We start from the raw sequence: 14073 nt of genomic DNA, 5'->3' as shown, positions 1-14073 counted from the left end.
AGGCTGATGTGGCCCCCAGAGAAAATGAGTTTGACACCCCTGCCTTATACATTACTCTTCCTATTTGTCCAGACCTAGTTCCTCCAATGTCTAAGAGGACTAACTTTTAAGATAGATATCACAGGAGATTGCTTATATGGTGTGAGTTGAAGAATACCAGTGAAATGCTGGTTCTAATATAGTTCTCTTAAGTGGTGCCTGAAATTTCACCATTAGAAATGTATTCCTCTTTAAATGTGCAAAGAATCCCAGGAGGGATAACACCCCAAATCACTGCCAGACAGTGCTGTGCTTCTAGAAAACAGTCGGTGAGCAGTTGAGTGACTGCCCTGGCTTACCACTGACTGAAGGACTGAGGAGTACCTGGAACTACTGGACATTTGAAGGAGGAGGTACACTGCACAGGGACTGAGGAGCATCTGGAAGCCAAATGAGAAGAGAACGGTGGAGTTTACTATCTCTTAAAAAGGGCGGAATACTACGTAATGAGAATACTTTGTCCAAAAGACACCAAGAAGCTATATGTTGGAGGACTTTTTCAAAGTAGGTGCTTCATTATGGTAGTTCCTAGATTAGAAACCTTCCTTAATTTCTACCTCTCTGTAATGACTTATTGTCAGAAGCACACTCATGTTTTATTCTGCCTCTGTTTGTGTCCCCCCATGACACCTCCTTTGGCACAGGAAATGCAGACGAATTTAGTTTGGGTTTTACACATAGGAATGTGGTTGGAGATAAAAGTAGGTAGCAGTGGACACCCTGCAGAATTTGCAGGGAGGTAGGCAGAACACACATAAGGTTTGTTTTTATTCTCCTTTCATGCTCCTCTGCTACCGAGCGGTCAGACTATTTTCTGGCTGCCTGGAGAACTTTACTCAGACCTGTTCCCCATTACTTGTGCTCTGCATGTTTTATGGTTAGATGCTAGAAGGAGAGAGGGAATTCCTACCCACCCCAATGACTGACTGACTGATTGATTTCACAGTTCTTGCCCATCCCAATCATTTCAAGGGAAGGTGCATAGTAACAGAGGAGCTTATGCATTTAAATGAATCATTGCTTAGAAGCATTTCAGTTTTTAGAACAGTGTGGGGAAGTAACAGGAGGGCACACAAGTTATCTTAATACCATCGGTAAGGTGCATTTCGTTGGCATTCTAACTCTCCTGCTGCCATGGATTTGCGTCATTGGTTCTTATGCTGGCAGGGTTTCTCAAGGTAGTGACAGTAGGTACCTGCAATACCTTTTTATTGGCAGCACACTTTTTTCCCTTCGCTTTTTTTTTTTTTTTTAAGAATTTTTGGGATTGACGTTTTATCTGGGCATGTCACAGTCTTCAGAACAATCTGTCTTCAGAACAGTCACAGCACAGGAAATGCGTCACCAAGACTGCCCAGAAAGTCTGACCAGCTGAATTTTACTGCTTAAAATACACATATTCAACTGACAAATGGTGATGTGCCTCACATAGGAATGTGTTAGCATTTGCAAATCTTCTGTCTAGCATAGAACCCTCGATTGATACTTTCCTTCTCATTCTTCTGGAAAACCAGACTCAATCAAATCTCCCCGGCACCCTAATAGTCCTTCAACTCCCTGTTTCCATTTCTCTGTGCCTTCAGGGTAGACTCCTGGAGCAGGGACAGGTTGTGACTGCTAGAATCAAGCCCAGCTACCCAGGTTCTGTTCTCCTGTTCTCCTGCATTTAGGGTAGGACTCTACAGTGAACCTTAATACTCAGACCAAATCCCCACTCTAATTGGGGAAGGAAATTTGAGAGAGCCAGAATTCATCCATTTGATCCGTTAACTGAAGGAGGATTCATTTTGGTAAAACTGGATTCCTGGAAGAAGGGCTTGATTCCTTATGCTGTTACAGTTGTGTCAGTTTTTCCTCCTTTTCCCCCCTCCACCCAGCACCCCCATTCCCTTAGGAAATTCCTCCCACCATTGTTCCTGTTCATGGGTCATGGATAAAGTTCTTTGGATACTCCATTTCCTGTTCTGTACTTTACATCCCCGTGGCTATTGTGTAACTACCTATTTGTACTTCTTAATCCCCTCACCTCTTCACCCATTCCCCTAAAACCCCTCCCATCTGGCAATCATAAAAACACTCTGTATCCATGATTCTGTCTCTGTTGTTCTTGTTTGCTTAGTTTGTTTTTTAGATACATTTGTTGATGGGTATATATTTATTGCTATTTTACCGTTCATAATTTCAATCTTTTTCTTAAATAAATCCCTTTAACATTTCATATAATAATGGTTTGGTAATGATGAACTCCTTTAGTTGTTTCTTGTCTGAGAAGCTCTTTATCCGCCCTTCCATTCTAAGTGATACCTTTGCGGGGTACATCAATATTGGCTGTAGGTCCCTGCTTTTCATGACTTTGAATATTTCTTGCCAGTCCCTTCTTGCCTGCAAAGTTTCTTTTGATAAATCAGCTGACAGCTTTATGGGAACTCCCCTCTAAGTAACTAACTTATTTTCTCTTGCTGCTTTTAAGATTCTCTCTTTGTCTTTAACCTTTGGCATTTTAATTATGATGTGTCTTGGAGCGGGCCTCTTTGCATCCTTGTTCGGGACTCTGTGTTTCCTGGGCTTGTGTTACAGAACAGACAGGGGGGGCCTGGGACAATATACTATTATTGAAAGAAGGCCCTGGGTCCGTTATGTCTGCCGCCCTAGGAAAGACGTCTCTCAATGCCAGAGATTCGTGGAAAGGAAAGGAAATGTTTATTTAATGCTATACAGACTTCAAGTAGTGACCTAATGTCTTCATCAAAAATCCTAAAGTCCCTTAAAACACCCACAAACAGACAGTCCTTCCTTCCTTCCCCCTTTGCCCAGTCCAGAGTACCGTATCTCAGGAAAGGAAATAGAAGTCCATGGCTCAGGCAGTCCTCTGGTTCTTCCCAGTTAGTCCTCCATCTCGACTGGGAGACCTCCCTGGGTTCCCAGCACCCTCGGCTGATTCGCCGGGATCTCTGCTAAAACCAGGTGGTGGTTCCCCTTCTAAAGCTGTGGGGGTCCCCGCTCTGTCCAGGCCTCGTGGTTCTCCCTCTCAGGGCTGCGAGAGTCTCCACTCTGCCAAAGCTGTGTGGCTCTCTCTCCTAAAGCCGCATGGTTCTCTCTCTCTCAGGGCTGCGCATGGTTCTCCTTCTCAGGGCTGAGCATGGTTCTCCCTATTCTGCTAAAGCCGCATGGTTCTCTCTCCTAAAGCAGCACGGTTCTCCCTCAATGGCTGAGGTCCTCCCTATTCTGCTAAAGCCGCATGGTTCTCTCTCCTAAAGCAGCACGGTTCTCCTTCTCAGGGCATGGCCACAGCTATTTAACATATCTAAGCGACCAGCCAAAGGCTATAGATGTGTTAAATGACCACGCCGGAGGGTAGCTGCAAGGCTGTTGCTATGCAAAACAGCTCTCAATGGCCCTGCTCCATTTGTCCCTTCCCCCAACCCACACCGTGGGGGGGGGCGGTGGAGACATCTTAAAATCTCCTGGACACCTTAAGTTCTGGACCCCATTTCAAATGCCTATTTGGGGTCCCCCCTCTTGGTTGCACCCTGTAACACTTTCATGTCTGTTTCCTTCACCAAATTAAGAAAGTTGTCTTTCATTATTTTTTCAAATAGATTTCCAGTTTCTTCCTCTTTCTCTTCTCATTCAGGCACACCCCTGTGATGTGAATGTTGGACATCTTGAAGTTGTCCCAGAGGCTGCTTGTACTATCCTTTTTTTTTTTTGGATTCTTTTTTCTTGTTGTTCTGATTGGTTGTTTTAGGCTTCCTTATATTCTAAATCAGTGATTTGATTCTCGGCTTCATCAACTCCACTGTTGTTTCCCTGCACATTGTTCTTTATTTCAATTAGTGTATGCTTTGTTTCTGACAGAATCTTTTTTATGTTGCTGAGGTCTTCACTAAGTTTCTTGAGCATCCCTATAAGCATTGTTTTGAAATCCGCATCTGCTAGATTGCTTATCTCCCTTCATTTAGCTCTCTTTCTGGAGTTTTGATCTGTTCTTTCATTTGGGCCGTGCATCTTGTTTCCTCATTTTGGCAGCCTCCCTGTATTTGTTTCTATGATTAGGAAGAGCTGTTATGACTCTCTGTCTTGGTAGCATGGCCTAATGTAGTGGGTGTCCTGTAGGGTCCAGTTGCACAGCCTCCTCTATCACTAAGCTGGGTGCTCCAGTTGCACCCTTCATGTGTTCCTCTTATAATTGAGCCTTGATTGCTGTTTGCAGATCAATGAGAGAGATTTACCAAGGCCAGTCAGCTGCAACAATTGGCTGCGACCACTTGCCACCAACATCCACCCTCCATGGAAGATCAGCTGTGCAGGGGCTGGGTGGTGTTATTCCAGCGTGGTCTATAGTTTTCCACTGGGTGTGATGGCCCTGGACTTTCTTGGGTGGTGCAGGCCAAGGTCAGCCCCCACCTATATTTTGCCTAGGGCTAGCTACCCTGCTTGAGCTAGAGAGCAATCCGAGATGGCTCTTACTTGTGCTGGGCTTGGAGATTCCCAACTAGATTATTCTTATAAAAGCTCAACTAGTTATCTGAAGTCAAACTGCAGTAATAAGGGTCCTGTGGTCTGTCTGCTTGACTGCCTTCACCCACCCTTCCTGGGCCACTTAGATTCTTTACAAAAGCTACAACAATTAGTTATCCCACTCACAAAGGGGGAGGGAAAGGGCATGAAAACCACAGACAACCAAGGCAATTTTTTTTTCCAAGTGATCAGTTTAAAAAAGAAAACTTACTCAGCATCAAGAGAAAATACTGTGTGAGAGCCCAGCTGCCCTTCCTCAAGACCCACAGCCTCCTCACTTGTTCATATAGAATGATGGGACACGAAGCCTGCAGACAGTGTGCTTGAGGAAGGGAGGGCCCTGTGTGGGCACAGGCCAAAGGGCAGAGATGCAGAAAGCTGCACCTCTATCTGCCGCCATGGCTTAGGGCCTCCCGTTCACCTACAGAAGTTCCAGAGATAGCCTCCACCCAACCTGGTACACAAAACATCTCCTCTGGAATAGGTTCCCTCTGGCTCTATTGCAGCAAGGCTCTGTGAAGGCCAACTTGGGTTTTTCCCTTTGCTTCTTTAAAAATTATCATTCAAGTATATGTACATTGATTTTAGGGAGAGAGGCGCATGAATCGGTTGGCTCCCATACACATCCCAACTGGGATTGAACTGACAACATAGGTGTGCGCCCTAACCGAGAATTGAACCCACCTTTTGGTGTATGGGATGATGCTCCAACCAAGTGAGCCACCTAGCCAGGGCTTTCCCTTTGCTTTTGACTAGAATTTACATCAACTCATGATGCACGCTAGTTATTTCTTGCTGATGAGACTGTCAGAATTTATTATCTTTCTTTATCAAATGGACCAATATAAATGGTCACTTTGTGGTACTATGATCATATGACTTTATAATCATAAAGTTATATACAGATCAATAGGTATACCTATCTATACCTATACCTATACCTATATTGTAAATATTTAGACACTGTGTATGTGATGGATGTTGACTAACTGTGGTGACATACCTCAGTAAAAACATTCTTTAAATAGTTAGACACCCCTGGCTGGTATGGCTGAATGGATTGAGTGTTGGCTTGTGAACCAAAGGGTCACCAGTTCTATTCCCAGTCAGGGCACATGCCTGGGTTGTGGGCCAGGTCCCCAGTAAGGGGTGTACAAGAGGCAACCACACACTGATGTTTCTCTCCCTCTCTTTCTCCCTCCCTTCCCCTCTCTAAAAAGAAATAAAATGTTTTTTGAAAAGTACTTAGACAAAAGTAGAGAAGGATTATAGAGTCTTGAGTGATTCAGTAGGACCAAGGTTGGGGAGAGGTAAGGAGGAGAAGAAACAAACAAAGAAAACTGAAGGAGCAGCCGTTGGTATAGATGGAAACTCAGGAAAGTGTGATGTCTTGGAAACCATGAGAAGAAACTTATTCAAGATGAAGAGAGCTCTTGATACTTCGAAAGCGTCTGATACTTCAGATCTTGCTCTACAGAAACAACCAGTTTTGCCTGGTGGCTAAAAATCCAGAGCAATCAAATAGGAATGATAGTGAAGACAAAATAAGGAAAAATAAAAACTGGAGAGAAGGGGAAGGAGATAAAGAGGAAAAAAGGAAAAAGATATAAAAGAGAAACCAGAAGAGGAGCAAGAGGAGGTGAAAAAAGAAGAAAAAGTGGAAAATAAAGAAGAACATCTTGAGAAAAGATTAATCAGTAAACCCTTCCTCGCCATTCTCTGGGCAAAGTTTAAGTTGCATTTCAATTTAACATGACAGAAAAACAGGTAAGTCAATGATTATTTATATTTTTAAAGATTTTATTTATTCTTTAGAGAGAAGGGAAGGAGGGGAGAAAGAGAAGGAAAGAAACATCACTGTGCGAGAGATACATCAATAGGTTCCCTCTCGCATCTACCCAACTGGGGACCTGACCCACAACCCAGGCATGTTCCCTGACTGGGCATTGAACTGGCAGCCTTTTGGTTTGTAGGCCAGCACTCAGTCCTCTGAGCCACACCAGCTAGGACTAAAGCAATGTTTTTTTAAAAAGAGCGAGGAATTCAATAAAGAAATGTATAAACGGAAATATAAGAGAAAGCTTGAGAGAGAGAGGGGGCTAAGGAGAGAGAAAGAGAGGGAGAGAAACATTGTTGTGAGAGTGACATCTATTGGTTGCCTCCCTTACACACCCGGACCAGGGACTGAACCCACAACCTAGGTATGTGCCCTGACTGGGAAATGGACCTGCAACCTCTCAGTTATAGGGCAATGCTCCAGCCAACTGAGCCACATTAGCCAGGGCCATGAGAAGCTTTTTTAAAATTATGTCCACACCCCATCCCACTGAATCAGAAACTTTGGGGGAGTGGCCTGGATATTGGTATGTTTCGAAGTTCCTTAAATATTTCTAATTTTCAGACACTGCTGAATATTATTGTGCTTCGAGGAAGAGTAAGTAAGCAAGATGAAAAAAGTAACTCTCAGTGGAAGGAGGATTTCCTCAGTGAGAAAAGGGTTGCAGTGGAAAAGAGAACATTTTATACCTGGCCTATTTGCAAAATGCAAACATTGCCAACCTTTCATGGTACTTACCATGTTGTATACTGCTCTAAGCACTTTACTTACCTACATTAACTAATTGCATCTTCACAACAACCCTGTGAGGTACAAGCTATTATTCCCATTTTATAGAGGAAGGAACTGAGATACAGAGAAGTTAAGTTCCCTGAAATCATATAGCCAGTAATGTGTGAAACCTATGCATTCTGGCTTCTAAACCGCCATGTTCTTAAGTACAGTGGAAGACATATGCAATAAGACTACAAAAGCAGGAATAAGTATCAGGAGCTACAAGAAAAGAGCCAAAGTGATTGATGAGATTTTTAGTTTAAGTTTAGTTTTTGTACTTTTATTAGGTTTAGCTCTGGGCTCCCTGGCTGCTGGGGCAGCCAGATGTTGGCTCTCAGCAGGCGTGACGTGCGTGATTACAACCGGAGGAGCGTGCAGGCGAGTTCCCATTGCAGCGCACTGAGATGGACGGGCCCCTGGGCAAGGCGACGACTGTTAGGGTTAGTTTCAGCTCTAAGTCTTCGTAGCAAAACTAGCTTGTATGTTACAGTACCTGCTAGTAGGGAGCAACTTGAGGGCCAGTATCAAATTCATCTTATTCATTTATTTTTTATTTGTGTATTAATTCAGTCATTCTTAATTATATAAGAAACTTTTATCGAGCAGCCAGTATGTCGGGCACTAACTATATTTGGTGCAGGGGATATAGAAATGAATAATACGTAATTCTCTCTTAAGAGGAAGTTTACAGTGTAAAAGAAGAAACAACTGTAAACAAATGCAGAAGTATAAAAATATAAGGGTCCAGGCAGCAGTGCCTCTGTCTCACTTTCTCTTACTTTTCCCCCTTCCCCTTCCTTTTTTTTTTCTTTTTCTTTTTCCCCCTTCCTCCCTTTCGCCATTTCCTCTTGGAGGTGCTTCCCCACCAGCTGGGGCAGAGCCGGTCTCACCCCCTGCCTCCTAAAAAATGCACATACATATAAGGGTCCACGACTATTCAAGAAAGGTGCAGTAGCTCTGCTCGGGCGGACAAAGAGGATTATGCAGAGAAGATGGTGTATCTCAAACTCCTGGCACAGCAGGTCCTGTCAATATTCATTGAATTGAATTGGATGTCTTAATTAAATTTCCTCAAATACTATGCTGGTGACTTAATGGGAACATATTTCCAATGTTAATGTAGATGAAGTGGGGAAAATAGGCCTCGATTTACATAAATCCTTTATATATAAACTTGACTATGCATCTTAAAATGCTACCTAGCTATGCCATAGGTAAATGCATGTGCCTTATTATTGTTTGAAGTGCGTTTATTTTGTCTCAAATAGGTAATACATATAACATACCAATTCGTTTGTGGATTTTGGATTCTCACCCTTTTGCTCCCCCCATTTGCTTCTTAAAGCCAACCGCAAATATGGAAATCTCAGTTGGAAAACATGTGGATGCTCAAGGCAGAATATACTTGCCCTACCTCCAAAACTGGAGCCATGTAAGATCAATTTGGGTTTTCTTTTAAAAGTTATTATTTTTCTGAATATTTGTATTTATTTCTAGTGGATCAAAGTAACAAGTTACTGAATTTTCTTTCAACTATATGCTTCATATGGTCTTTAAAAGTAACTAGAAATTGAGCCCCCAGGGGTCACTGGAGCCCCAGGACCCTGATGACAGCAGCCTGCCTGGGGCTGCTGTCTCCGAGTCTAGGAGCCAGCTGGTGTTTGCTGCTTGATAAAGCACATGTAAAGCTACTAGCAAGATGTTGGGCATTATTTCCCATTCCCTCTCTACTAAAGATTCTTAGGTAATATGTATGTATTTATTTGTAGTTTTGCCTCTCTATGACCTTTAATAAATTGAATCATATAATTTTCTATTACGTGCTTTGTTTTAATTAAATTTTTAAAATTCACTCATGTGATGTATGTAACTGTAATTTACTTGTTTTACAAATCCTCACATTATTCAACTTTGTATTCTGCATTTTTCATCTGCCATTATATTGAGCATTGATAAATCTCTAGGAATGCAGTAATTGGATCAAAGGTTATAAATATTTTGAAGTCTATCCTTATCTGTTGCCAAACTGGCCTCCAGAAGGTAGGCGGAATGTTGCACATCTCCCATCAGTAGAAATCAGTGCAGGCAAGTACCTGTTCTACAGCACCCTTGCTCTAACAGAAGGTATTATTCAAACCAAATAGGCTTTGCTTATCTCTTTACATTTACTTTAAAATGCTCTCATTTTTATAAGTAATTAAAACCTTTATGAAAGGCTAATTTATAATAACATGTGTGTACGTGCCCAGGAAGTTGTAGAACATGGGGACGGGGCTGTCTGAGAGTCCAGTGCGGCTGCTGCCGCGGATGGCGTCAGGGTCGTCACTTATTTTGTATGTGTCCCATGGAAAGGTGTGCAATTGTGGACACGTTTTACTTTTTTTATGGTTTTTATTTTCATATATATAAAACCTTTAAAAAGAAGGAAAAAAGAAACAGTAAGAGAAAGAATTCACACCAATTTGTCAGTAGTGGAGTTTAGGTAGAAAAATATTGACTGTTTATTGACTGTTGTATGAACTTGTACATTATTTGTAATAGTTGGTGATTTAAATAAGATTTTCAGTTAAATGTTATGATGGGGTCTTGCTAAAAATTAGTCCACTGGAAGGCCAAAAATGATGTCTTAATCTTAATGTTTAGTTCTTTGGATAACTGAGAAATTTAAATCTTTTTCATATATTTATCAATCATGTATGTTTCTCCTTTTTGAATTCCTCTCCCCTTCATTCATATTACCTTCTTTTTTCCTTTTCTTTTTTTTTAAAGATTTTATTTATTTTTAGGAAGGGAAGGGAAGGAGCTAGAGAGAGAGAGAGAGAGAGAGAGAGGGAGAGAGAGAAACATCAATGTGCGGTTGCTGGGAGTTATGCCCTGCAACCCAGGAATGTACCCTGGCTGGGAATCGAACCTGGGACACTTTGGTTCCCAGCCCGCGCTCAATCCACTGAGCTACGCCAGCCAGGGCCTCCTTTTCTTTTTTTAAAACTATCCTCAAAAGATATTTTGACATCTGTACCCCGTTGTGGGGATCCATAGTTCCTGTTTCCTCTTTCTGATTTTCTTGGGCATCTCTTTTCACAGTGTTATTTGTTTGCTTGTTAATAAATACTCAGAGACAGTACATAATCTAATTGAGGTTGTGCTTTATTTCAGCTCAGACAGTGTTGATTTCATTTCACTATTTCGAGCTTCTGTATTATAAGCTAAAACTGGTTTTAAGATGACATTACATTATTTAAATTACCCTATTTAAGATTACTAGTAATTTTAAGTTCCACATACTCTTGTACAGTTGGAATTATAATTATATAGAATTTTGGAGCCAGAAAGAATCTAGAGGTTGTATAGGCCAAGGATTACAGACATTTTCCCCAGTAGGGTCAGTGTGCTGTGTTGGGTCTATAGAATTTTGTTGGAATGGCACAAAAGTTTTGTTTTATTATTTTCTTCTTTTTTGTTTTGTTCTCAATATGAATTTGAATGCCTATACATGTACTGTTTCCAATCTGCCACAATAAATTTTGCATCTCCCCAAATTTTCTTATCCATAACACCTTCACACATTATGTTATCTGCTTAGTCTTTAAAGGGGTTCGATGCTAATGGCCTCATCCTCTTGACTTACAGATAATGAAACCCAGACACTGAGAATTGAAGCACTTTTTACAATGAAAAAGCTACTTGATATTCCTAACAGTAATAAATATCAATTTTACACTCAGAGCATATAGTTTGTATGCACTGGCTCATTTGCTTCTCGTAACAGCCCCTTGGGATTTGTTTTCACATATATTGCTGATAGCACTGGAGCTAAGCTAGGTTAAATGAATTTCAGTAAGGTTGCTTAACCAGTTAAATGGAAAGCAACAGGACCAGCTGAGATAATACTGCTCAGGGCTAATTTCAGGTCTGAGGACGGTTGCCCAGGTACTCTGCGAGTAAGCACGTTCACATTGTTTCCCCACATTTCGGAGACGTGGGTGTAACATACCTTTCTTCATTCTTCAGTTAAAAGATTTAAGTAACTTTCTAAATGAAAGTATTAAAACAGTTGAAGGTATCAACTAATTTCCGTGGTACTTTTCAAAAAATGAGAGTGTAACAAAGTACTTTGTCTTGGCTAACTAAAACAAGGTGTAGGTTAACAGGGTAGTATTCGTGAGCAAAATTTTTGCATAACTCTTCTCTTTGTGTGTATTCTGCAGCCTAAATCTGTCATTGTAGGATTAATTAAAGAAATGATCACCAAGTTTCAAGAGGAACTTCCCCTCTATTCTCTCTCCCCATCTGACGAGGCACGGCAGGGGGACTTGCTAGCCTATATTGCAAAGATCACTGAAGGTTTGTGTTTTTGTTAATCAGAGGGTTATGAGGTTACAGTGTCTCACTAACAGCCTCTATTCTCTGCTACTTTATTCTTATAAATAAATACGTACACACACACATCTCTGTGTTGAATCAAAAATCCCTGTCCTTCTATCATAGGGTAAGTTTTAGCATACAGTTACAGTGAATATGGTTTCTTAAAATGTAGAAGATTACTCCTATACTGACAGATGAAACAATTTTGTGTTTTGTTCAGAATCACTTGATATATACAGGGGTGGGCAAAAGTAAGTTAAATTATCAGCCATTATTACCTAAAAGATAAATCATAAGTAAGGATACAAAATAATAATAATAAGAAGAAGACAAATTATACTATAATAAATAATAATACAAGAATGAACTGTTTCGTGTCCTCACAGCTGTAAACCTGCTTTTGCTAATCCCGTATTAATGATCCTAAACCATTTTCATTGTATGTTTTTCTGGTTTATTGCCTCATTTCAATATATGGAACCAGAAAATCCCATGATTCTCAGTGTTTCCATTGAGTATAAAGCAAAATACCCATGCTTGTAAAATTTTGTAAGGTGTTAAATATTTTTTACATTTTAGACCAGAACAGTAAGAATCAGAATGTTTTTTAGAATTATGAAAATTCTGGGGGTTTTTTTCAGACTTATGTAATGTGTCTAAATGTTTGGAAGGATATTTTCCTTTTAAAAGGGTAGCCTTCATTTAGCAGAATATTTAATATCAGATTCCTATCGTTCTGGCATTTCATTTGTTTGGCAAGTATTTTGAGTGCCTGTTATGGGTTAGGACCACGTGTTCTGTCCAAGTTATTGAAGCTTGGTGTATTTTTTTAAAAAGATGATAAAAAGATCTTTTATACTATTTTTAAATGGTCATGCTCATTCACCTTTTTCTTTCTAGGTGTCTCAGACATAAATTCAAAGAACTGGGCAAATTATGAGAACAAAACAGTAAAGAAAATTACCGTGGTTGGAGGTGGAGAACTAGGAGTTGCCTGCACATTAGCAATCTCAGCAAAGGTATGTAAGCATGGTGGCTATAAATACATTTATCGTATTGCTGCACTTTGGGTTAGTTTATGGTTAGTATACAAGAAATGATGGTTTAATTTTGTCATTCGGGAAAATCTCTTTTTGCCTTAAAATATATTTACTTAGTTGACAAAAGCCAAACGCTCTCATTCAGTTAGTCATGGAATAGGCTTTGAAAAAGTGATTTGAATAATGGGCTTATCACACTAATTCAAGGGAAACCTCAACTTGGCATTCATCTGACTTAGTCATATTTTCTGAGTCATGCTGCTTATTTTTTAAAATATTTTATTTACTTATTTACTTTTAGAGCAAGGGGAAGGGATGGACAGGTAGGGGGAGAGAAACATCTGTGTGCCAGAGAAACATTGATGGGTTGCCTCTTGCACTCTTCTGAGTGGGGACCTGGCCCACAACCCAGGCATGTGCCCTGACTGGGAATTGAACCTGAGAACTTGAGGTTTGCAGCATGATGCCCATCCTACTGAGCCGTACCAGTCAGGGCTGAGTCATGCTGCTTTAATTAAACTCTTATTTAATAACTTAATTTTAGCTCTTTCTAAAACTCTTAAATAGAATTTTTAAGGTGATCTTTTTTCATATAATTACTTTCTTTAAGATTGTAATTCCTGAATTGATAGTTTGAGATTTATTTTTCATAAGTCCTTTTTACTAGATATTTTCTATATAAATTATTTTCAGAAAGGCACTTAAATCCCCCTTCCAGAGTGATTCAAATGCCCCTGTAGGGCCCAGTATCTTGGTAACAGTGTGTCTATGTCATTTGAGGAATATAGTCCAGAATAGAATAGTTGTCCCTTTATATATTTATTTGGTGCCTATCATTTGATTTTCTAGTCTATTACACTTTGATTGTTTACCAACTAAAATTTCCCCTTTTCTTGCTTTCTGATTTCTTCCATTTAAGACTCACATATGTCTTGGAGCTAGGTTCTACTTTAGCAAATAATTAAATTGTATTCAGGGAGCCAGAAAGTTTTAAATCTGGCTGTTGAGAACAATACAAGTATATGCTAACTTTTGGCATATTTATAATTTCATGTCCTCCACCCTCCACCTGAATAGACTATTCCCTCTTAATTAGAATTGGAATTGTTTTCAATTCTCTTGTTACTCAATAGAATGCTTCTGTAAACACTGCTTTACAAGCTGCTTATTTTCTCATCTGAATTTTTTTTTGGGTGTACATAATCTCAGAAGTAATACTAGTAAATCAGAGGGCATGGATGGTTTTTATGGCACTTATTACATATTGCAGGGCTGCTCTTTAGAAAGGAAGAACTAATTTATGCTACTAATAAAAATGTGCACATCAGCCAGAATTTTGACATCTCTAACTCAATACTGAGTTTCATCAATTTTCTTTGTTTTTGTTAAGTACAGAAAGCTCTTTAAAGTTATGTTTCTTTAGCTGTCAGAAGAGTCTCACTGTTAGTATTACCTTGTGAGCTGTCTAGATGGCAATTTTTTCCCATTTTTCCTTTT

General features: G+C 40.1%; 1 protein-coding gene across 8 annotated transcripts in view; it reads left to right on the top strand.

Moving 5' to 3' along the window:
• Positions 1 to 14073, top strand: part of UEVLD (UEV and lactate/malate dehyrogenase domains) — a 46476-nt gene that overhangs the window by 11339 nt on the left and 21064 nt on the right. For 4 of the 8 annotated variants that reach the window (XM_045825658.1, XM_045825665.1, XM_045825661.1 and 1 more), the window contains 3 exons: positions 8440 to 8603; positions 11380 to 11515; positions 12437 to 12555. In XM_045825658.1, coding sequence (XP_045681614.1) covers positions 8440 to 8603; positions 11380 to 11515; positions 12437 to 12555 — 419 coding nt within the window. Of the gene's footprint in view, positions 1 to 8439; positions 8604 to 11379; positions 11516 to 12436; positions 12556 to 14073 lie in introns of those variants that run through there. The other 4 variants (XM_045825662.1, XM_045825663.1, XM_045825664.1 and 1 more) reach the window with 3 other exon arrangements.

The sequence above is a fragment of the Phyllostomus hastatus genome, unplaced genomic scaffold (assembly GCF_019186645.2).
Source record: "Phyllostomus hastatus isolate PE091 unplaced genomic scaffold, TTU_PhHast_1.1 phas_scaffold_585, whole genome shotgun sequence".
Classification (NCBI taxonomy): Eukaryota; Metazoa; Chordata; class Mammalia; order Chiroptera; family Phyllostomidae; genus Phyllostomus; species Phyllostomus hastatus.
The sequence above is the reverse complement of the archived record's forward strand: the minus strand, read 5'-3'. Positions and strand labels throughout refer to the sequence as shown.